The sequence below is a fragment of the Carcharhinus amblyrhynchos genome, unplaced genomic scaffold, assembly GCF_965287045.1.
Source record: "Carcharhinus amblyrhynchos unplaced genomic scaffold, sCarAmb.v2.hapA chromosome_139, whole genome shotgun sequence".
NCBI lineage: Eukaryota > Metazoa > Chordata > Chondrichthyes > Carcharhiniformes > Carcharhinidae > Carcharhinus > Carcharhinus amblyrhynchos.
Window position 1 is genome coordinate 85,118 of NW_027649879.1, and position 25,594 is coordinate 110,711.

A 25,594-nucleotide genomic window follows, 5' to 3' on the forward strand; every position below is an offset into this window, starting at 1 on the left:
TAATCCAGTAACGTGATCCCTACACTACCGTACCCCGGATTATTAATCCAGTAACGTGACCCCTACACTACCGTACCCTGGATTATTAATCCAGTAACGTGACCCCTACACTACCGTACCCCGGATTATTAATCCGGTAACGTGACCCCTACACTACCGTACCCCGGATTATTAATCCGGTAACGTGACCCCTACACTACCGTACCCTGGATTATTAATCCAGTAACGTGACCCCTACACTACCGTACCCCGGATTATTAATCCGGTAACGTGACCCCTACACTACCGTACCCCGGATTATTAATCCAGTAACGTAACTCCTACACTACAGTACCCTGGATTATTAATCCAGTAACGTGACCCCTACACTACCGTACCCTGGATTATTAATCCGGTAACGTGATCCCTACACTACCGTACCCCGGATTATTAATCCAGTAACGTGATCCCTACACTACCGTATCCTGGATTATTAATCCGGTAACGTGACCCCTACACTACCGTACCCTGGATTATTAATTCAGTAACGTGACCCCTACACTACCGTACCCTGGATTATTAATCCGGTAACGTGACCCCTACACTACCGTACCCTGGATTATTAATCCGGTAACGTGACCCCTACACTACCGTACCCTGGATTATTAATCCAGTAACGTGACCCCTACACTACCGTACCCTGGATTATTAATCCAGTAACATAACCCCTACACTACCGTACCCTGGATTATTAATCCGGTAACGTGACCCCTACACTACCGTACCCCGGATTATTAATCCAGTAACGTGACCCCTACACTACCGTACCCCGGATTATTAATCCAGTAACGTGACCCCTACACTACCGTACCCCGGATTATTAATCCGGTAACATAACCCCTACACTACCGTACCCTGGATTATTAATCCAGTAACGTGACCCCTACACTACCGTACCCCGGATTATTAATCCAATAACGTGACCCCTACACTACCGTACCCCGGATTATTAATCCAGTAACGTGATCCCTACACTACCGTACCCTGGATTATTAATCCAGTAACCTGACACCTACACTACCGTACCCTGGATTATTAATCCAGTAACGTGACCCCTACACTACCGTACCCTGGATTATTAATCCAGTAACGTGACCCCTACACTACCGTACCCTGGATTATTAATCCAGTGACGTATCCCCTACACTACCGTACCCTGGATTATTAATCCAGTAACGTGACCCCTACACTACCGTACCCTGGATTATTAATCCAGTAACGTGACCCCTACACTACCGTACCCCGGATTATTAATCCAGTGACGTGACCCCTACACTACCGTACCCCGGATTATTAATCCAGTGACGTTACCCCTACACTACCGTACCCCGGATTATTAATCCAGTAACGTGACCCCTACACTACCGTACCCTGGATTATTAATCCAGTAACGTGACCCCTACACTACCGTACCCCGGATTATTAATCCAGTAACGTGACCCCTACACTACCGTACCCTGGATTATTAATCCAGTAACGTGACCCATACACTACCGTACCCTGGATTTTAATCCAGTAACGTGACCCCGACACTACCGTACCCTGGATTATTAATCCAGTAACGTAACCCCTACACTACCGTACCCTGGATTATTAATCCGGTAACGTGACCCCTACACTACCGTACCCTGGATTATTAATCCGGTAATGTGACCCCTACACTACCGTACCCTGGATTATTAATCCAGTAACGTGACCCCTACACTACCGTACCCTGGATTATTAATCCAGTAACGTGACCCCTACACTACCGTACCCTGGATTATTAATCCAGTAACGTGACCCCTACACTACCGTACCCTGGATTATTAATCCGGTAACATAACCCCTACACTACCGTACCCTGGATTATTAATCCAGTAACGTGACCCCTACACTACCGTACCCTGGATTATTAATCCAGTAACGTGACCCCTACACTACCGTACCCTGGATTATTAATCCGGTAACATAACCCCTACACTACCGTACCCTGGGTTATTAATCCGGTAACGTGACCCCTACACTACCGTACCCTGGATTATTAATCCAGTAACGTGACCCCTACACTACCGTACCCTGGATTATTAATCCAGTAACGTGACCCCTACACTACCGTACCCTGGATTATTTATCCGGTAACATAACCCCTACACTACCGTACCCTGGATTATTAATCCGGTAACGTGATCCCTACACTACCGTACCCTGGATTATTAATCCAGTAACGTGACCCCTACACTACCGTACCCTGGATTATTAATCCAGTAACGTGACCCCTACACTACCGTACCCTGGATTATTAATCCGGTAACATAACCCCTACACTACCGTACCCTGGGTTATTAATCCGGTAACGTGACCCCTACACTACCGTACCCTGGATTATTAATCCAGTAACGTGACCCCGACACTACCGTACCCTGGATTATTAATCCAGTAACGTAACCCCTACACTACCGTACCCTGGATTATTAACCCAGTAACGTGACCCTGACACTACCGTACCCTGGATTATTAATCCAGTAACGTGACCCCTACACTACTGTACCCTGGATTATTAATCCAGTAACGTGACCCCTACACTACCGTACCCTGGATTATTAATCCAGTAATGTGACCCCTACACTACCGTACCCTGGATTATTAATCCAGTAATGTGACCCCTACACTACCGTACCCTGGATTATTAATCCAGTAACGTGACCCCTACACTACCGTACCCTGGATTATTAATCCAGTAACGTGACCCCTACACTACCGTACCCTGGATTATTAATCCAGTAACGTGACCCCTACACTACCGTACCCTGAATTATTAATCCAGTAACGTGACCCCTACACTACCGTACCCTGGATTATTAATCCGTTAACGTAACCCCTACACTACCGGACCCTGGATTATTAATCCAGTAACATGACCCCTACACTACCGTGCCCTGGATTATTAATCCAGTAACATGACCCCTACACTACCGTACCCTGGATTATTAATCCAGTAACGTGACCCCTACACTACCGTACCCTTGATTATTAATCCGGTAACGTGACCCCTACACTACCGTACCCTGGATTATTAATCCGGTAACGTGACCCCTACACTACCGTACCCTGGATTATTAATCCAGTAATGTGACCCCTACACTACCGTACCCTGGATTATTAATCCAGTAACGTGACCCCTGCACTACCGTACCCCGGATTATTAATCCAGTAACGTAACCCCTACACTACCGTACCCTGGATTATTAATCCGGTAACGTGACCCCTACACTACCGTACCCTGGATTATTAATCCAGTAACGTGACCCCTACACTACCGTACCCTGGATTATTAATCCAGTAACGTGACCCCTACACTACCGTACCCTGGATTATTAATCCAGTAACGTGACCCTTACACTAATGTCCCCTGGATTATTAATCCAGTAACATGACCCCTACACTACAGTACCCTGGATTATTAATCCAGTAACGTGACCCCTACACTACCGTACCCCGGATTATTAATCCGGTAAAGTGACCCGTACACTACCGTACCCTGGATTATTAATCCAGTAACGTGACCCCTACACTACCGTACCCTGGATTATTAATCCAGTAACGTAACCCCTACACTACCGTACCCCGGATTATTAATCCAGTAACGTAACCCCTACACTACCGTACCCTGGATTATTAATCCAGTAACGTGACCCTTACACTAACGTACCCTGGATTATTAATCCAGTAACGTGACCCCTACACTACCGTACCCTGGATTATTAATCCAGTAACGTGACCCTTACACTAATGTACCCTGGATTATTAATCCAGTAACGTAACCCCTACACTACCGTACCCTGGATTATTAATCCAGTAACGTGACCCTTACACTAATGTACCCTGGATTATTAATCCAGTAACGTGACCCCTACACTACCGTACCCTGGATTATTAATCCAGTAACGTGACCCCTATACTACCGTACCCCGGACTATTTATCTAGTAACGTGACCCCTACACTACCGTACCCTGGATTATTAATCCAGTAACGTGACCCCTACACTACCGTACCCTGGATTATTAATCCAGTAACACAACCCCTACACTACCGTACCCTGGATTATTAATCCAGTAACGTGACCCCTACACTACCGTACCCTGGATTATTAATCCAGTAACGTATCCCCGACACTACCGTACCCTGGATTATTAATCCAGTAACGTGATCCCTACACTACTGTACCCTGGATTATTAATCCAGTAACGTGACCCCTACACTACCGTATCCCGGATTATTAATCCAGTAACGTGACCCCTACACTACCGTACCCTGGATTATTAATCCAGTAACGTGACCCCTACACTACCGTACCCCGGATTATTAATCCAGTAACGTGATCCCTACACTACCGTACCCTGGATTATTAATCCAGTAACGTGATCCCTACACTACCGTACCCCGGATTATTAATCCAGTAACGTGATCCCCTACACTACCGTACCCTGGATTATTAATCCAGTAACGTGACCCCTACACTACCGTACCCCGGATTATTAATCCAGTGACGTAACCCCTACACTACCGTACCCCGGATTATTAATCTAGTGACGTTACCCCTACACTACCGTACCCCGGATTATTAATCCAGTAACGTGACCCCTACACTACCGTACCCTGGATTATTAATCCAGTAACGTATCCCCTACACTACCGTACCCTGGATTATTAATCCAGTAACGTATCCCCTACACTACCGTACCCTGGATTATTAATCCAGTAACGTGACCCCTACACTACCGTACCCCGGATTATTAATCCAGTAACGTATCCCCTACACTACCGTACCCCGGATTATTAATCCAGTAACGTATCCCCTACACTACTGTACCCTGGATTATTAATCCAATAACGTATCCCCTACACTACCGTACCCTGGATTATTAATCCAGTAACGTATCCCCTACACTACCGTACCCTGGATTATTAATCCAGTAACGTGACCCTACACTACCGTACCCTGGATTATTAATCCAGTAACGTGACCCATACACTACCGTACCCTGGATTATTAATCCAGTAACGTGACCCCTACACTACCGTACCCTGGATTATTAATCCAGTAACGTGACCCCTACACTACCGTACCCTGGATTATTAATCCAGTAACGTGACCCCTACACTACCGTACCCTGGATTATTAATCCAGTAACGTGACCCCTACACTATCGTACCCCGGATTATTAATCCAGTAACGTGACCCCTACACTACCGTACCCTGGATTATTAATCCAGTAACGTGACCCATACACTACCGTACCCTGGATTTTAATGCAGTAACGTGACCCCGACACTACCGTACCCTGGATTATTAATCCAGTAACGTAACCCCTACACTACCGTACCCTGGATTATTAATCCGGTAACGTGACCCCTACACTACCGTACCCTGGATTATTAATCCGGTAATGTGACCCCTACACTACCGTACCCTGGATTATTAATTCAGTAACGTGACCCCTACACTACCGTACCCTGGATTATTAATCCAGTAACGTGACCCCTACACTACCGTACCCTGGATTATTAATCCAGTAACGTGACCCCTACACTACCGTACCCTGGATTATTAATCCGGTAACATAACCCCTACACTACCGTACCCTGGATTATTAATCCAGTAACGTGACCCCTACACTACCGTACCCTGGATTATTAATCCAGTAACGTGACCCCTACACTACCGTACCCTGGATTATTAATCCGGTAACATAACCCCTACACTACCGTACCCTGGGTTATTAATCCGGTAACGTGACCCCTACAGTACCGTACCCTGGATTATTAATTCAGTAACGTGACCCCTACACTACCGTACCCTGGATTATTAATCCAGTAACGTGACCCCTACACTACCGTACCCTGGATTATTAATCCGGTAACATAACCCCTACACTACCGTACCCTGGATTATTAATCCGGTAACGTGATCCCTACACTACCGTACCCTGGATTATTAATCCAGTAACGTGACCCCTACAGTACCGTACCCTGGATTATTAATCCAGTAACGTGACCCCTACACTACCGTACCCTGGATTATTAATCCGGTAACATAACCCCTACACTACCGTACCCTGGGTTATTAATCCGGTAACGTGACCCCTACACTACCGTACCCTGGATTATTAATCCAGTAACGTGACCCCTACACTACCGTACCCTGGATTATTAATCCAGTAACGTGACCCCTACACTACCCTGGATTATTAATCCAGTAACGTGACCCCTACACTACCGTACCCTGGATTATTAATCCAGTAACGTAACCCCTACACTACCGTACCCTGGATTATTAATCCAGTAACGTGACCCCGACACTACCGTACCCTGGATTATTAATCCAGTAACGTGACCCCTACACTACTGTACCCTGGATTATTAATCCAGTAACGTGACCCCTACACTACCGTACCCTGGATTATTAATCCAGTAATGTGACCCCTACACTACCGTACCCTGGATTATTAATCCAGTAATGTGACCCCTACACTACCGTACCCTGGATTATTAATCCAGTAACGTGACCCCTACACTACCGTACCCTGGATTATTAATCCAGTAACGTGACCCCTACACTACCGTACCCTGGATTATTAATCCAGTAACGTGACCCCTACACTACCGTACCCTGGATTATTAATCCAGTAACGTGACCCCTACACTACCGTACCCTGAATTATTAATCCAGTAACGTGACCCCTACACTACCCTACCCTGGATTATTAATCCGTTAACGTAACCCCTACACTACCGGACCCTGGATTATTAATCCAGTAACATGACCCCTACTTACCGTACCCTGGATTATTAATCCAGTAACGTGACCCCTACACTACCGTACCCTGGATTATTAATCCAGTAACGTGACCCCTACACTACCGTACCCCGGATTATTAATCCAGTAACGTGACCCCTACACTACCGTACCCTTGATTATTAATCCGGTAACGTGACCCCTACACTACCGTACCCTGGATTATTAATCCGGTAACGTGACCCCTACACTACCGTACCCTGGATTATTAATCCAGTAATGTGACCCCTACACTACCGTACCCTGGATTATTAATCCAGTAACGTGACCCCTGCACTACCGTACCCCGGATTATTAATCCAGTAACGTAACCCCTACACTACCGTACCCTGGATAATTAATCCGGTAACGTGACCCCTACACTACCGTACCCTGGATTATTAATCCAGTAACGTGACCCCTACACTACCGTACCCTGGATTATTAATCCAGTAACGTGACCCCTACACTACCGTACCCTGGATTATTAATCCAGTAACGTGGCCCTTACACTAATGTACCCTGGATTATTAATCCGGTAACATGACCCCTACACTACAGTACCCTGGATTATTAATCCAGTAACGTGACCCCTACACTACCGTACCCCGGATTATTAATCCGGTGAAGTGACCCGTACACTACCGTACCCTGGATTATTAATCCAGTAACGTGACCCCTACACTACCGTACCCTGGATTATTAATCCAGTAACGTAACCCCTACACTACCGTACCCCGGATTATTAATCCAGTAACGTAACCCCTACACTACCGTACCCTGGATTATTAATCCAGTAACGTGACCCTTACACTAATGTACCCTGGATTATTAATCCAGTAACGTGACCCCTACACTACCGTACCCTGGATTATTAATCCAGTAACGTGACCCTTACACTAATGTACCCTGGATTATTAATCCAGTAACGTAACCCCTACACTACCGTACCCTGGATTATTAATCCAGTAACGTGACCCTTACACTAATGTACCCTGGATTATTAATCCAGTAACGTGACCCCTACACTACCGTACCCTGGATTATTAATCCAGTAACGTGACCCCTATACTACCGTACCCCGGACTATTTATCTAGTAACGTGACCCCTACACTACCGTACCCTGGATTATTAATCCAGTAACGTGACCCCTACACTACCGTACCCTGGATTATTAATCCAGTAACACAACCCCTACACTACCGTACCCTGGATTATTAATCCAGTAACGTGACCCCTACACTACCGTACCCTGGATTATTAATCCAGTAACGTATCCCCTACACTACCGTACCCTGGATTATTAATCCAGTAACGTATCCCCTACACTACCGTACCCTGGATTATTAATCCAATAACGTATCCCCTACACTACCGTACCCTGGATTATTAATCCAGTAACGTATCCCCTACACTACAGTACCCCGGATTATTAATCCAGTAACGTGACCCCTACACTACCGTACCCTGGATTATTAATCCAGTAACGTGACCCCTACACTACCGTACCCCGGATTATTAATCCAGTAACGTGATCCCTACACTACCGTACCCTGGATTATTAATCCAGTAACGTGATCCCTACACTACCGTACCCCGGATTATTAATCCAGTAACGTGATCCCCTACACTACCGTACCCTGGATTATTAATCCAGTAACGTGATCCCTACACTACCGTACCCTGGATTATTAATCCAGTAACGTGATCCCTACACTACCGTACCCCGGATTATTAATCCAGTAACGTGATCCCTACACTACCGTACCCTGGATTATTAATCCAGTAACGTGATCCCTACACTACCGTTCCCTGGATTATTAATCCTGTAACGTGATCCCTACACTACCGTACCCCGGATTATTAATCCAGTAACGTGACCCCTACACTACCGTACCCCGGATTATTAATCCAGTAACGTGACCCCTACACTACCGTACCCCGGATTTTTAATCCAGTAACGTGATCCCTACACTACCGTACCCCGGATTATTAATCCAGTAACGTGACCCCTACACTACCGTACCCCGGATTATTAATCCAGTAACGTGACCCCTACACTACCGTACCCTGGATTATTAATCCAGTAACGTGATCCCTACACTACCGTACCCTGGATTATTAATCCAGTAACGTGACCCCTACACTACCGTACCCTGGATTATTAATCCGGTAACGTGATCCCTACACTACCGTACCCCGGATTATTAATCCGGTAACGTGACCCCTACACTACCGTACCCTGGATTATTAATCCAGTAACGTGATCCCTACACTACCGTACCCTGGATTATTAATCCAGTAACGTGATCCCTACACTACCGTACCCCGGATTATTAATCCAGTAACGTGACCCCTACACTACCGTACCCTGGATTATTAATCCAGTAACGTGACCCCTACACTACCGTACCCCGGATTATTAATCCGGTAACGTGACCCCTACACTACCGTACCCCGGATTATTAATCCGGTAACGTGACCCCTACACTACCGTACCCTGGATTATTAATCCAGTAACGTGACCCCTACACTACCGTACCCCGGATTATTAATCCGGTAACGTGACCCCTACACTACCGTACCCCGGATTATTAATCCAGTAACGTAACTCCTACACTACAGTACCCTGGATTATTAATCCAGTAACGTGACCCCTACACTACCGTACCCTGGATTATTAATCCGGTAACGTGATCCCTACACTACCGTACCCCGGATTATTAATCCAGTAACGTGATCCCTACACTACCGTATCCTGGATTATTAATCCGGTAACGTGACCCCTACACTACCGTACCCTGGATTATTAATTCAGTAACGTGACCCCTACACTACCGTACCCTGGATTATTAATCCGGTAACGTGACCCCTACACTACCGTACCCTGGATTATTAATCCGGTAACGTGACCCCTACACTACCGTACCCTGGATTATTAATCCAGTAACGTGACCCCTACACTACCGTACCCTGGATTATTAATCCAGTAACATAACCCCTACACTACCGTACCCTGGATTATTAATCCGGTAACGTGACCCCTACACTACCGTACCCCGGATTATTAATCCAGTAACGTGACCCCTACACTACCGTACCCCGGATTATTAATCCAGTAACGTGACCCCTACACTACCGTACCCCGGATTATTAATCCGGTAACATAACCCCTACACTACCGTACCCTGGATTATTAATCCAGTAACGTGACCCCTACACTACCGTACCCCGGATTATTAATCCAGTAACGTGACCCCTACACTACCGTACCCCGGATTATTAATCCAGTAACGTGATCCCTACACTACCGTACCCTGGATTATTAATCCAGTAACGTGACACCTACACTACCGTACCCTGGATTATTAATCCAGTAACGTGACCCCTACACTACCGTACCCTGGATTATTAATCCAGTAACGTGACCCCTACACTACCGTACCCTGGATTATTAATCCAGTGACGTATCCCCTACACTAACGTACCCTGGATTATTAATCCAGTAACGTGACCCCTACACTACCGTACCCTGGATTATTAATCCAGTAACGTGACCCCTACACTACCGTACCCCGGATTATTAATCCAGTGACGTGACCCCTACACTACCGTACCCCGGATTATTAATCCAGTGACGTTACCCCTACACTACCGTACCCCGGATTATTAATCCAGTAACGTGACCCCTACACTACCGTACCCTGGATTATTAATCCAGTAACGTATCCCCTACACTACCGTACCCTGGATTATTAATCCAGTAACGTATCCCCTACACTACCGTCCCCTGGATTATTAATCCAGTAATGTGACCCCTACACTACCGTACCCTGGATTATTAATCCAGTGACGTTACCCCTACACTACCGTACCCCGGATTATTAATCCAGTAACGTGACCCCTACACTACCGTACCCTGGATTATTAATCCAGTAACGTATCCCCTACACTACCGTACCCTGGATTATTAATCCAGTAACGTGACCCCTACACTACCGTACCCCGGATTATTAATCCAGTAACGTATCCCCTACACTACCGTACCCCGGATTATTAATCCAGTAACGTATCCCCTACACTACCGTACCCTGGATTATTAATCCAATAACGTATCCCCTACACTACCGTACCCTGGATTATTAATCCAGTAACGTATCCCCTACACTACCGTACCCTGGATTATTAATCCAGTAACGTGACCCTACACTCCCGTACCCTGGATTATTAATCCAGTAACGTGACCCATACACTACCGTACCCTGGATTATTAATCCAGTAACGTGACCCCTACACTACCGTACCCTGGATTATTAATCCAGTAACGTGACCCCTACACTACCGTACCCTGGATTATTAATCCAGTAACGTGACCCCTACACTACCGTACCCTGGATTATTAATCCAGTAACGTGACCCCTACACTACCGTACCCCGGATTATTAATCCAGTAACGTGACCCCTACACTACCGTACCCTGGATTATTAATCCAGTAACGTGACCCATACACTACCGTACCCTGGATTTTAATCCAGTAACGTGACCCCGACACTACCGTACCCTGGATTATTAATCCAGTAACGTAACCCCTACACTACCGTACCCTGGATTATTAATCCGGTAACGTGACCCCTACACTACCGTACCCTGGATTATTAATCCGGTAATGTGACCCCTACACTACCGTACCCTGGATTATTAATCCAGTAACGTGACCCCTACACTACCGTACCCTGGATTATTAATCCAGTAACGTGACCCCTACACTACCGTACCCTGGATTATTAATCCAGTAACGTGACCCCTACACTACCGTACCCTGGATTATTAATCCGGTAACATAACCCCTACACTACCGTACCCTGGATTATTAATCCAGTAACGTGACCCCTACACTACCGTACCCTGGATTATTAATCCAGTAACGTGACCCCTACACTACCGTACCCTGGATTATTAATCCGGTAACATAACCCCTACACTACCGTACCCTGGGTTATTAATCCGGTAACGTGACCCCTACACTACCGTACCCTGGATTATTAATCCAGTAACGTGACCCCTACACTACCGTACCCTGGATTATTAATCCAGTAACGTGACCCCTACACTACCGTACCCCGGATTATTAATCCGGTAACGTGACCCCTACACTACCGTACCCCGGATTATTAATCCGGTAACGTGACCCCTACACTACCGTACCCTGGATTATTAATCCAGTAACGTGACCCCTACACTACCGTACCCCGGATTATTAATCCGGTAACGTGACCCCTACACTACCGTACCCCGGATTATTAATCCAGTAACGTAACTCCTACACTACAGTACGCTGGATTATTAATCCAGTAACGTGACTCCTACACTACCGTACCCTGGATTATTAATCCGGTAACGTGATCCCTACACTACCGTACCCCGGATTATTAATCCAGTAACGTGATCCCTACACTACTGTATCCTGGATTATTAATCCGGTAACGTGACCCCTACACTACCGTACCCTGGATTATTAATTCAGTAACGTGACCCCTACACTACCGTACCCTGGATTATTAATCCGGTAACGTGACCCCTACACTACCGTACCCTGGATTATTAATCCGGTAACGTGACCCCTACACTACCGTACCCTGGATTATTAATCCAGTAACGTGACCCCTACACTACCGTACCCTGGATTATTAATCCAGTAACATAACCCCTACACTACCGTACCCTGGATTATTAATCCGGTAACGTGACCCCTACACTACCGTACCCCGGATTATTAATCCAGTAACGTGACCCCTACACTACCGTACCCCGGATTATTAATCCAGTAACGTGACCCCTACACTACCGTACCCCGGATTATTAATCCGGTAACATAACCCCTACACTACCGTACCCTGGATTATTAATCCAGTAACGTGACCCCTACACTACCGTACCCCGGATTATTAATCCAGTAACGTGACCCCTACACTACCGTACCCCGGATTATTAATCCAGTAACGTGATCCCTACACTACCGTACCCTGGATTATTAATCCAGTAACCTGACACCTACACTACCGTACCCTGGATTATTAATCCAGTAACGTGACCCCTACACTACCGTACCCTGGATTATTAATCCAGTAACGTGACCCCTACACTACCGTACCCTGGATTATTAATCCAGTGACGTATCCCCTACACTACCGTACCCTGGATTATTAATCCAGTAACGTGACCCCTACACTTCCGTACCCTGGATTATTAATCCAGTAACGTGACCCCTACACTACCGTACCCCGGATTATTAATCCAGTGACGTGACCCCTACACTACCGTACCCCGGATTATTAATCCAGTGACGTTACCCCTACACTACCGTACCCCGGATTATTAATCCAGTAACGTGACCCCTACACTACCGTACCCTGGATTATTAATCCAGTAACGTATCCCCTACACTACCGTACCCTGGATTATTAATCCAGTAACGTATCCCCTACACTACCGTACCCTGGATTATTAATCCAGTAATGTGACCCCTACACTACCGTACCCTGGATTATTAATCCAGTAACGTATCCCCTACACTACCGTACCCTGGATTATTAATCCAATAACGTATCCCCTACACTACCGTACCCTGGATTATTAATCCAGTAACGTATCCCCTACACTACCGTACCCTGGATTATTAATCCAGTAACGTGACCCTACACTACCGTACCCTGGATTATTAATCCAGTAACGTGACCCATACACTACCGTACCCTGGATTATTAATCCAGTAACGTGACCCCTACACTACCGTACCCTGGATTATTAATCCAGTAACGTGACCCCTACACTACCGTACCCTGGATTATTAATCCAGTAACGTGACCCCTACACTACCGTACCCTGGATTATTAATCCAGTAACGTGACCCCTACACTACCGTACCCCGGATTATTAATCCAGTAACGTGACCCCTACACTACCGTACCCTGGATTATTAATCCAGTAACGTGACCCATACACTACCGTACCCTGGATTTTAATCCAGTAACGTGACCCCGACACTACCGTACCCTGGATTATTAATCCAGTAACGTAACCCCTACACTACCGTACCCTGGATTATTAATCCGGTAACGTGACCCCTACACTACCGTACCCTGGATTATTAATCCGGTAATGTGACCCCTACACTACCGTACCCTGGATTATTAATCCAGTAACGTGACCCCTACACTACCGTACCCTGGATTATTAATCCAGTAACGTGACCCCTACACTACCGTACCCTGGATTATTAATCCAGTAACGTGACCCCTACACTACCGTACCCTGGATTATTAATCCGGTAACATAACCCCTACACTACCGTACCCTGGATTATTAATCCAGTAACGTGACCCCTACACTACCGTACCCTGGATTATTAATCCAGTAACGTGACCCCTACACTACCGTACCCTGGATTATTAATCCGGTAACATAACCCCTACACTACCGTACCCTGGGTTATTAATCCGGTAACGTGACCCCTACACTACCGTACCCTGGATTATTAATCCAGTAACGTGACCCCTACACTACCGTACCCTGGATTATTAATCCAGTAACGTGACCCCTACACTACCGTACCCTGGATTATTTATCCGGTAACATAACCCCTACACTACCGTACCCTGGATTATTAATCCGGTAACGTGATCCCTACACTACCGTACCCTGGATTATTAATCCAGTAACGTGACCCCTACACTACCGTACCCTGGATTATTAATCCAGTAACGTGACCCCTACACTACCGTACCCTGGATTATTAATCCGGTAACATAACCCCTACACTACCGTACCCTGGGTTATTAATCCGGTAACGTGACCCCTACACTACCGTACCCTGGATTATTAATCCAGTAACGTGACCCCGACACTACCGTACCCTGGATTATTAATCCAGTAACGTAACCCCTACACTACCGTACCCTGGATTATTAACCCAGTAACGTGACCCTGACACTACCGTACCCTGGATTATTAATCCAGTAACGTGACCCCTACACTACTGTACCCTGGATTATTAATCCAGTAACGTGACCCCTACACTACCGTACCCTGGATTATTAATCCAGTAATGTGACCCCTACACTACCGTACCCTGGATTATTAATCCAGTAATGTGACCCCTACACTACCGTACCCTGGATTATTAATCCAGTAACGTGACCCCTACACTACCGTACCCTGGATTATTAATCCAGTAACGTGACCCCTACACTACCGTACCCTGGATTATTAATCCAGTAACGTGACCCCTACACTACCGTACCCTGAATTATTAATCCAGTAACGTGACCCCTACACTACCGTACCCTGGATTATTAATCCGTTAACGTAACCCCTACACTACCGGACCCTGGATTATTAATCCAGTAACATGACCCCTACACTACCGTGCCCTGGATTATTAATCCAGTAACGTGACCCCTACACTACCGTACCCTGGATTATTAATCCAGTAACGTGACCCCTACACTACCGTACCCCGGATTATTAATCCAGTAACGTGACCCCTACACTACCGTACCCTTGATTATTAATCCGGTAACGTGACCCCTACACTACCGTACCCTGGATTATTAATCCGGTAACGTGACCCCTACACTACCGTACCCTGGATTATTAATCCAGTAATGTGACCCCTACACTACCGTACCCTGGATTATTAATCCAGTAACGTGACCCCTGCACTACCGTACCCCGGATTATTAATCCAGTAACGTAACCCCTACACTACCGTACCCTGGATTATTAATCCGGTAACGTGACCCCTACACTACCGTACCCTGGATTATTAATCCAGTAACGTGACCCCTACACTACCGTACCCTGGATTATTAATCCAGTAACGTGACCCCTACACTACCGTACCCTGGATTATTAATCCAGTAACGTGACCCTTACACGAATGTACCCTGGATTATTAATCCAGTAACATGACCCCTACACTACAGTACCCTGGATTATTAATCCAGTAACGTGACCCCTACACTACCGTACCCCGGATTATTAATCCGGTAAAGTGACCCGTACACTACCGTACCCTGGATTATTAATCCAGTAACGTGACCCCTACACTACCGTACCCTGGATTATTAATCCAGTAACGTAACCCCTACACTACCGTACCCCGGATTATTAATCCAGTAACGTAACCCCTACACTACCGTACCCTGGATTATTAATCCAGTAACGTGACCCTTACACTAATGTACCCTGGATTATTAATCCAGTAACGTGACCCCTACACTACCGTACCCTGGATTATTAATCCAGTAACGTGACCCTTACACTAATGTACCCTGGATTATTAATCCAGTAACGTAACCCCTACACTACCGTACCCTGGATTATTAATCCAGTAACGTGACCCTTACACTAATGTACCCTGGATTATTAATCCAGTAACGTGACCCCTACACTACCGTACCCTGGATTATTAATCCAGTAACGTGACCCCTATACTACCGTACCCCGGACTATTTATCTAGTAACGTGACCCCTACACTACCGTACCCTGGATTATTAATCCAGTAACGTGACCCCTACACTACCGTACCCTGGATTATTAATCCAGTAACACAACCCCTACACTACCGTACCCTGGATTATTAATCCAGTAACGTGACCCCTACACTACCGTACCCTGGATTATTAATCCAGTAACGTATCCCCGACACTACCGTACCCTGGATTATTAATCCAGTAACATGATCCCTACACTACTGTACCCTGGATTATTAATCCAGTAACGTGACCCCTACACTACCGTATCCCGGATTATTAATCCAGTAACGTATCCCCTACACTACCGTACCCTGGATTATTAATCCAGTAACGTGACCCCTACACTACCGTATCCCGGATTATTAATCCAGTAACGTGATCCCTACACTACCGTACCCTGGATTATTAATCCAGTAACGTGATCCCTACACTACCGTACCCCGGATTATTAATCCAGTAACGTGATCCCCTACACTACCGTACCCTGGATTATTAATCCAGTAACGTGATCCCTACACTACCGTACCCTGGATTATTAATCCAGTAACGTGATCCCTACACTACCGTACCCCGGATTATTAATCCAGTAACGTGATCCCTACACTACCGTACCCTGGATTATTAATCCAGTAACGTGATCCCTACACTACCGTACCCTGGATTATTAATCCAGTAACGTGACCCCTACACTACCGTACCCTGGAGTATTAATCCAGTAGCGTATCCCCTACACTACCGTACCCTGGATTATTAATCCAGTAACGTGATCCCTACACTACCGTACCCTGGATTATTAATCCAGTAACGTGATCCCTACACTACCGTACCCCGGATTATTAATCCAGTAACGTGACCCCTACACTACCGTACCCTGGATTATTAATCCAGTAACGTGACCCCTACACTACCGTTCCCTGGATTATTAATCCGGTAACGTGATCCCTACACTAATGTACCCTGGATTATTAATCCGGTAACGTGACCCCTACACTACCGTACCCTGGATTATTAATCCAGTAACGTGACCCCTACACTACCGTACCCTGGATTATTAATCCGGTAACGTGACCCCTACACTACCGTACCCTGGATTATTAATCCGGTAACGTGATCCCTACACTAATGTACCCTGGATTATTAATCCGGTAATGTGACCCCTACACTACCGTACCCCGGATTATTAATCCAGTAACGTGACTCCTACACTACTGTACCCTGGATTATTAATCCAGTAACGTGACCCCTACACTACCGTACCCCGGATTATTAATCCGGTAACGTGACCCCTACACTACCGTACCCCGGATTATTAATCCGGTAACGTGACCCCTACACTACCGTACCCTGGATTATTAATCCAGTAACATGACCCCTACACTACCGTACCCCGGATTATTAATCCGGTAACGTGACCCCTACACTACCGTACCCTGGATTATTAATCCGGTAACGTATCCCCTACACTACCGTACCCTGGATTATTAATCCAGTAACGTGACCCCTACACTACCGTACCCCGGATTATTAATCCAGTAACGTAACTCCTACACTACCGTACCCTGGATTATTAATCCAGTAACGTGACCCCTACACTACCGTACCCTGGATTATTAATCCGGTAACGTGATCCCTACACTACCGTACCCCGGATTATTAATCCAGTAACGTGATCCCTACACTACCGTATCCTGGATTATTAATCCGGTAACGTGACCCCTACACTACCGTACCCTGGATTATTAATCCAGTAACGTGACCCCTACACTACCGTACCCTGGATTATTAATCCGGTAACGTATCCCCTACACTACCGTACCCTGGATTATTAATCCAGTAACGTGACCCCTACACTACCGTACCCTGGATTATTAATCCAGTAACGTGACCCCTACACTACCGTACCCTGGATTATTAATCCGGTAACGTGACCCCTACACTACCGTACCCTGGATTATTAATCCGGTAACGTGACCCCTACACTACCGTACCCTGGATTATTAATTCAGTAACGTGACCCCTACACTACCGTACCCTGGATTATTAATTCAGTAACGTGATCCCTACACTACCGTACCCTGGATTATTAATCCGGTAACGTGACCCCTACACTACCGTACCCTGGATTATTAATCCGGTAACGTGACCCCTACACTACCGTACCCTGGATTATTAATCCGGTAACGTGACCCCTACACTACCGTACCCTGGATTATTAATCCGGTAACGTGACCCCTACACTACCGTACCCTGGATTATTAATCCAGTAACGTGACCCCTACACTACCGTACCCTGGATTATTAATCCAGTAACGTGACCCCTACACTACCGTACCCTGGATTATTAATCCAGTAACGTATCCCCTACACTACCGTACCCTGGATTATTAATCCAGTAACGTGACCCCTACACTACCGTACCCTGGATTATTAATCCAGTAACGTGACCCCTACACTACCGTACCCTGGATTATTAATCCAGTAACGTGACCCCTACACTACCGTACCCTGGATTATTAATCCGGTAACGTGACCCCTACACTACCGTACCCTGGATTATTAATCCGGTAACGTGACCCCTACACTACCGTACCCTGGATTATTAATTCAGTAACGTGACCCCTACACTACCGTACCCTGGATTATTAATTCAGTAACGTGATCCCTACACTACCGTACCCTGGATTATTAATCCGGTAACGTGACCCCTACACTACCGTACCCTGGATTATTAATCCGGTAACGTGACCCCTACACTACCGTACCCTGGATTATTAATCCGGTAACATAACCCCTACACTACCGTACCCTGGATTATTAATCCGGTAACGTGACCCCTACACTACCGTACCCTGGATTATTAATCCAGTAACGTGACCCCTACACTACCGTACCCTGGATTATTAATCCAGTAACGTGACCCCTACACTACCGTACCCTGGATTATTAATCCAGTAACGTATCCCCTACACTACCGTACCCTGGATTATTAATCCAGTAACGTGACCCCTACACTACCGTACCCTGGATTATTAATCCAGTAACGTGACCCCTACACTACCGTACCCTGGATTATTAATCCAGTAACGTGACCCCTACACTACCGTACCCTGGATTATTAATCCAGTAACGTGACCCCTACACTACCGTACCCCGGATTATTAATCCAGTAACGTGACCCCTACACTACCGTACCCCGGATTATTAATCCGGTAACGTGATCCCTACACTACCGTACCCTGGATTATTAATCCGGTAACGTGACCCCTACACTACCGTACCCTGGATTATTAATCCAGTATCGTGACCCCTACACTACCGTACCCTGGATTATTAATCCAGTAACGTGACCCCTACACTACCGTACCCTGGATTATTAATCCAGTAACGTGACCCCTACACTACCGTACCCTGGATTATTAATCCGGTAACGTGATCCCTACACTACCGTACCCTGGATTATTAATCCAGTAACGTAACCCCTACACTACCGTACCCCGGATTATTAATCCAGTAACGTGACCCCTACACTACCGTACCCCGGATTATTAATCCAGTATCGTGACCCCTACACTACCGTACCCCGGATTATTAATCCAGTAACGTGACCCCTACACTACCGTACCCCGGATTATTAATCCAGTAACGTGACCCCTACACTACCGTACCCCGGATTATTAATCCAGTAACGTGACCCCTACACTACCGTACCCCGGATTATTGATCCAGTAACGTGACCCCTACACTACCGTACCCCGGATTATTGATCCAGTAACGTGACCCCTACACTACCGTACCCTGGATTATTAATCCAGTAACGTATCCCCTACACTACCGTACCCTGGATTATTAATCCAGTAACGTGATCCCTACACTACCGTACCCCGGATTATTAATCCAGTAACGTGATCCCTACACTACCGTACCCCGGATTATTAATCCAGTAACGTGACCCCTACACTACCGTACCCCGGATTATTAATCCAGTAACGTGACCCCTACACTACCGTACCCTGGATTATTAATCCAGTAACGTGACCCCTACACTACCGTACCCCGGATTATTAATCCAGTAACGTGATCCCTACACTCCCGTACCCCGGATTATTAATCCAGTAACGTGACCCCTACACTACCGTACCCTGGATTATTAATCCAGTAACGTGACCCCTACACTACCGTACCCTGGATTATTAATCCGGTAACGTGACCCCGACACTACCGTACCCTGGATTATTAATCCAGTAATATGACCCCTACACTACCGTACCCTGGATTATTAATCCAGTAACGTGATCCCTACACTACCGTACCCTGGATTATTAATCCAGTAATATGACCCCTACACTACCGTACCCTGGATTATTAATCCGGTAACGTGATCCCTACACTACCGTACCCTGGATTATTAATCCAGTAACGTGACCCCTACACTACCGTACCCCGGATTATTAATCCAGTAACGTGACCCCTACACTACCGTACCCCGGATTATTAATCCAGTAACGTGACCCCTACACTACCGTACCCCGGATTATTAATCCGGTAACATAACCCCTACACTACCGTACCCTGGATTATTAATCCGGTAACGTGACCCCTACACTACCGTACCCTGGATTATTAATCCAGTAACGTGACCCCTACACTACCGTACCCTGGATTATTAATCCAGTAACGTGACCCCTACACTACCGTACCCTGGATTATTAATCCAGTAACGTATCCCCTACACTACCGTACCCTGGATTATTAATCCAGTAACGTGACCCCTACACTACCGTACCCTGGATTATTAATCCAGTAACGTGACCCCTACACTACCGTACCCTGGATTATTAATCCAGTAACGTGACCCCTACACTACCGTACCCTGGATTATTAATCCAGTAACGTGACCCTACACTACCGTACCCCGGATTATTAATCCAGTAACGTGACCCCTACACTACCGTACCCTGGATTATTAATCCAGTAACGTGACCCCTACACTACCGTACCCCGGATTATTAATCCAGTAACGTGACCCCTACACTACCGTACCCCGGATTATTAATCCGGTAACGTTATCCCTACACTACCGTACCCTGGATTATTAATCCGGTAACGTGACCCCTACACTACCGTACCCTGGATTATTAATCCAGTATCATAGAACATAGAACATAGAACATAGAACATAGAACATTACAGCGCAGAACAGGCCCTTCGGCCCACGATGTTGCGCCGACCAGTTACAAAAACAATGACCCACTAGCCTATACCAATCCCTTTTCGTCCATAAACCTATCCAGAGATCTCTTAAACGCCCGCAAACTAGACGCATCTACAACTGCAGCAGGCAGGGCATTCCAATCCCTCACCACCCGCTGGGTAAAGAACCTACCCCTGACATCCGTCCTGTAGCTACCCCCCCTTAATTTAAAGTCATGCCCCCTCGTGCTAGCTTTCTCCATCCGAGGAAAAAGGCTATCACTATCCACCCTATCTAAACCCCTAATCATCTTATATGTTTCAATAAGATCCCCTCTTAGCCGCCTTCTTCCCAATGAAAACAACCCTAGATCCCTCAGTCTCTCCTCATAGGACCTCCCCACCATACCAGGCAACATCCTAGTAAACCTCCTCTGCACCCTCTCCAACGCCTCCACATCCTTCTTGTAATGCGGGGACCAGAACTGCACACAGTACTCCAAGTGCGGCCGCACTAGAGTAGTGTACAGTTGCAACATGACGCTGCGACTCCTAAATTCAATCCCCCTACCAATAAACGCCAAGACACCGTATGCCTTCTTGACAACCTTATCTACTTGATTCCCAACTTTCAGGGATCTATGTACACACACACCTAGATCCCTCTGTTCATCCACACTATTCAAAGTCCTCCCGTTAGCCCTATACTCGACACATGACCCCTACACTACCCCTACACTACCGTACCCTGGATTATTAATCCAGTAACGTGACCCCTACACTACCGTACCCTGGATTATTAATCCAGTAACGTAACCCCTACACTACCGTACCCCGGATTATTAATCCAGTAACGTGACCCCTACACTACCGTACCCTGGATTATTAATCCAGTATCGTGACCCCTACACTACCGTACCCCGGATTATTAATCCAGTAACGTGACCCCTACACTACCGTACCCCGGATTATTAATCCAGTAACGTGACCCCTACACTACCGTACCCCGGATTATTAATCCAGTAACGTGACCCCTACACTACCGTACCCCGGATTATTAATCCAGTAACGTGACCCCTACACTACCGTACCCCGGATTATTGATCCAGTAACGTGACCCCTACACTACCGTACCCTGGATTATTAATCCAGTAACGTATCCCCTACACTACCGTACCCTGGATTATTAATCCAGTAACGTATCCCCTACACTACCGTACCCTGGATTATTAATCCAGTAACGTATCCCCTACACTACCGTACCCTGGATTATTAATCCAGTAACGTGATCCCTACACTACCGTACCCCGGATTATTAATCCAGTAACGTGACCCCTACACTACCGTACCCTGGATTATTAATCCAGTAACGTGACCCCTACACTACCGTACCCCGGATTATTAATCCAGTAACGTGACCCCTACACTACCGTACCCTGGATTATTAATCCAGTAACGTGACCCCTACACTACCGTACCCTGGATTATTAATCCAGTAACGTGACCCCTACACTACCGTACCCCGGATTATTAATCCAGTAACGTGACCCCTACACTACCGTACCCTGGATTATTAATCCAGTAACGTGACCCCTACACTACCGTACCCTGGATTATTAATCCAGTAACGTGACCCCTACACTACCGTACCCCGGATTATTAATCCAGTAACGTGACCCCTACACTACCGTACCCTGGATTATTAATCCAGTAACGTGACCCCTACACTACCGTACCCCGGATTATTAATCCAGTAAGATAACCTCCTTATTGCTGTTGAAGTTTGTGTTCTCTGTAACCCGCTGATTTCTCTGTCCTCACTCTCCTGGACAGTGATTGGTGATGATTTTTCGCGTGGCGTCTCAGGAGGAGAGCGGAAACGGGCGAATATCGCTTGCGAGCTTCTCTCTGACCCGGCTGTCATGTTGTTGGATGTAAGTCTCTCCTCCGTCTTGCTTCCTGTTACCTGCCCCCCCCCCCCTCTCCTTCCATCCCTGTCCCTCAATCTTACCTTTCAACACTCTGTGTCTACTTCTCCCCCTCTGTCTCCTGCCACACTCCCCCACTTGCCATCTTTGATTTGATTTATTATTGTCACAAGTATTGGGCCGCAGTGAAAAGTATTGTTTCCTGGGCATTTTTCAGACAGAGCATACTGTTCATCGAGTACAGAGGGGAGAAGGAAAGACAGGTGCAGAAATTTGGCATGTCCGCTACGGACTCTCCCCAACTTTTACAGATGCCCCCCATAGAAAGCATTCTTTCTGGTTGGATCACAGCTCGGTCTGGGCTCCTGCTCTGCCCAAGACCGCAAGGAACTACAAAGGGTGGTGAATGTAGCCCCCAATCCCATCACACAAACCAGCCTCCCATCCATTGACTCTGTCTACACTTCCCGCTGCCTCGGGGAAAAGCAGCCGGTATAATCAAGGACCCCCCCCCCCACACACACCCCGGACATTCTCTCTTCCACCTTCTTCCATTGGGGAAAAAGGTACAAAAGTCTGAGGTCCCGTACCGACCGACTCAAGAACAGCTTCTTCCCTGCTGCTGTCAGACTTTTGAATGGACCTACCTCGCATTAAGCTGATCTTTCTCTACACCCTCGCTGTGACTGTAACACTACATTCTGCACCCTCTCCTTTCCTTCTCTATGAACGGTATGCTTTGTCTGTACAGCGCGCGAGAAACAATACTTTTCACTCTACGTTAATATATATGACAATAATGAATCAAATCAAAGAATGTAGTGTTACAGTCACAGCGAGGGTGTAGAGAAAGATCAGCTTAATGTGAGGTCGGTCCATTCAAGAGTCTGACAGCAGCAGGGAAGAAGCTGTTCTTGAGTCGGTCGGTACGGGACCTCAGACTTTTGTATCTTTTTCCTGATGGAAGAAGGTGGAAGAGAGAATGTCCGGGGTGTGTGTGGGGGGGGTCCTTGATTATCCCGGCTGCTTTTCCCCGAGGCAGCGGGAAGTGTAGACAGATGCTTTCCCCCTCTCTGCGGAAGAGAACGCCACACACTCCATCTTCCCGGGGAAGAAGTTCCTTTCTCATCTCCAGAGTCACTGGGAAACCCTCATTCTCAAACAGTGCCCTTCTCCCTCTCGTTCTGGACCACTCCCGCACCCCTAAAACATTCTCTTAGTGCCCACCCTCCTCAGCCCTCCAGGATTGAATGCACTCCAATAAGAAGGACTCTCAATCTTCCAAACTCCAACAACAGGCCCCAAGGCTGCTCAGCCTCTCCCGGGGAGGCGATGGCCAGGTGGTATTGTCGCTGTACTATTAATCCAAGCAACTCAGCTCATGTTCTGGGGGACCCGGGTTCGAATCCCACCACGGCAGATGGTGGAATGTGAATTCAATAAAAAATATCTGGGATTAAGAATCTACTGATGGCCCATTGTGGGAAAAACCCATCTGGTTCCCTTTAGGGAGGGAAATTGGCCGTCCTTACCCCGGTCTGGCCTACATGGGACTCCAGAGACACAGCAATGTGGGTGACTCTCAACTACTCTCCAGGGGGTAACTAGGATTGGGCAATAAATACTGACCCAACCAGCGACACACATGTCCCATTCCTCTGTCCATGAATCAGCCCAGTTATCCTCCTCTGCACTGTTGCCAACGCAACTATATACTCCCACAGAAAGTAGTTGAGGCCAAAACGTTGTGTGATTTCAGGAAGAAATTAGATTTCGCTCTTGGGGGCAAAAGGGATCGAGGGATATGGGGGAGGGGGAGGAAGGGGGGATCAGGATATTGGATTGGATGATCAGCCATGATCAAAATGAATGGTGGGGCAGGCTGGAAGGGCCAAACGGCCTCCTCCTGTTGCCATGTTGGTGTTATCAGTGAGTTCTGTCCCTCTATCAAGTCGTTGGCTGAAATGGTGACTAGTTGAGACCCTGACTGGGGTTCCTGTGCTCCATCACTGGCTGTCCCATCTCAATCCTAAAAAGACCAATTTGTCCTGGCTCTCTGCTTCCCATTGGCCACCCAACT

The 25,594-nt window shown here is 46.8% G+C and overlaps 1 protein-coding gene across 1 annotated transcript in view; it reads left to right on the plus strand.

The window, feature by feature from the left end:
• LOC145338678 (uncharacterized) overlaps window positions 1-25,594 on the plus strand; it is a 62,081-nt gene that overhangs the window by 23,578 nt on the left and 12,909 nt on the right. The window contains 1 exon segment of the mRNA XM_080183066.1: window positions 23,420-23,520. Within this exon segment, the coding sequence (XP_080039192.1) occupies window positions 23,420-23,520 (101 nt within the window).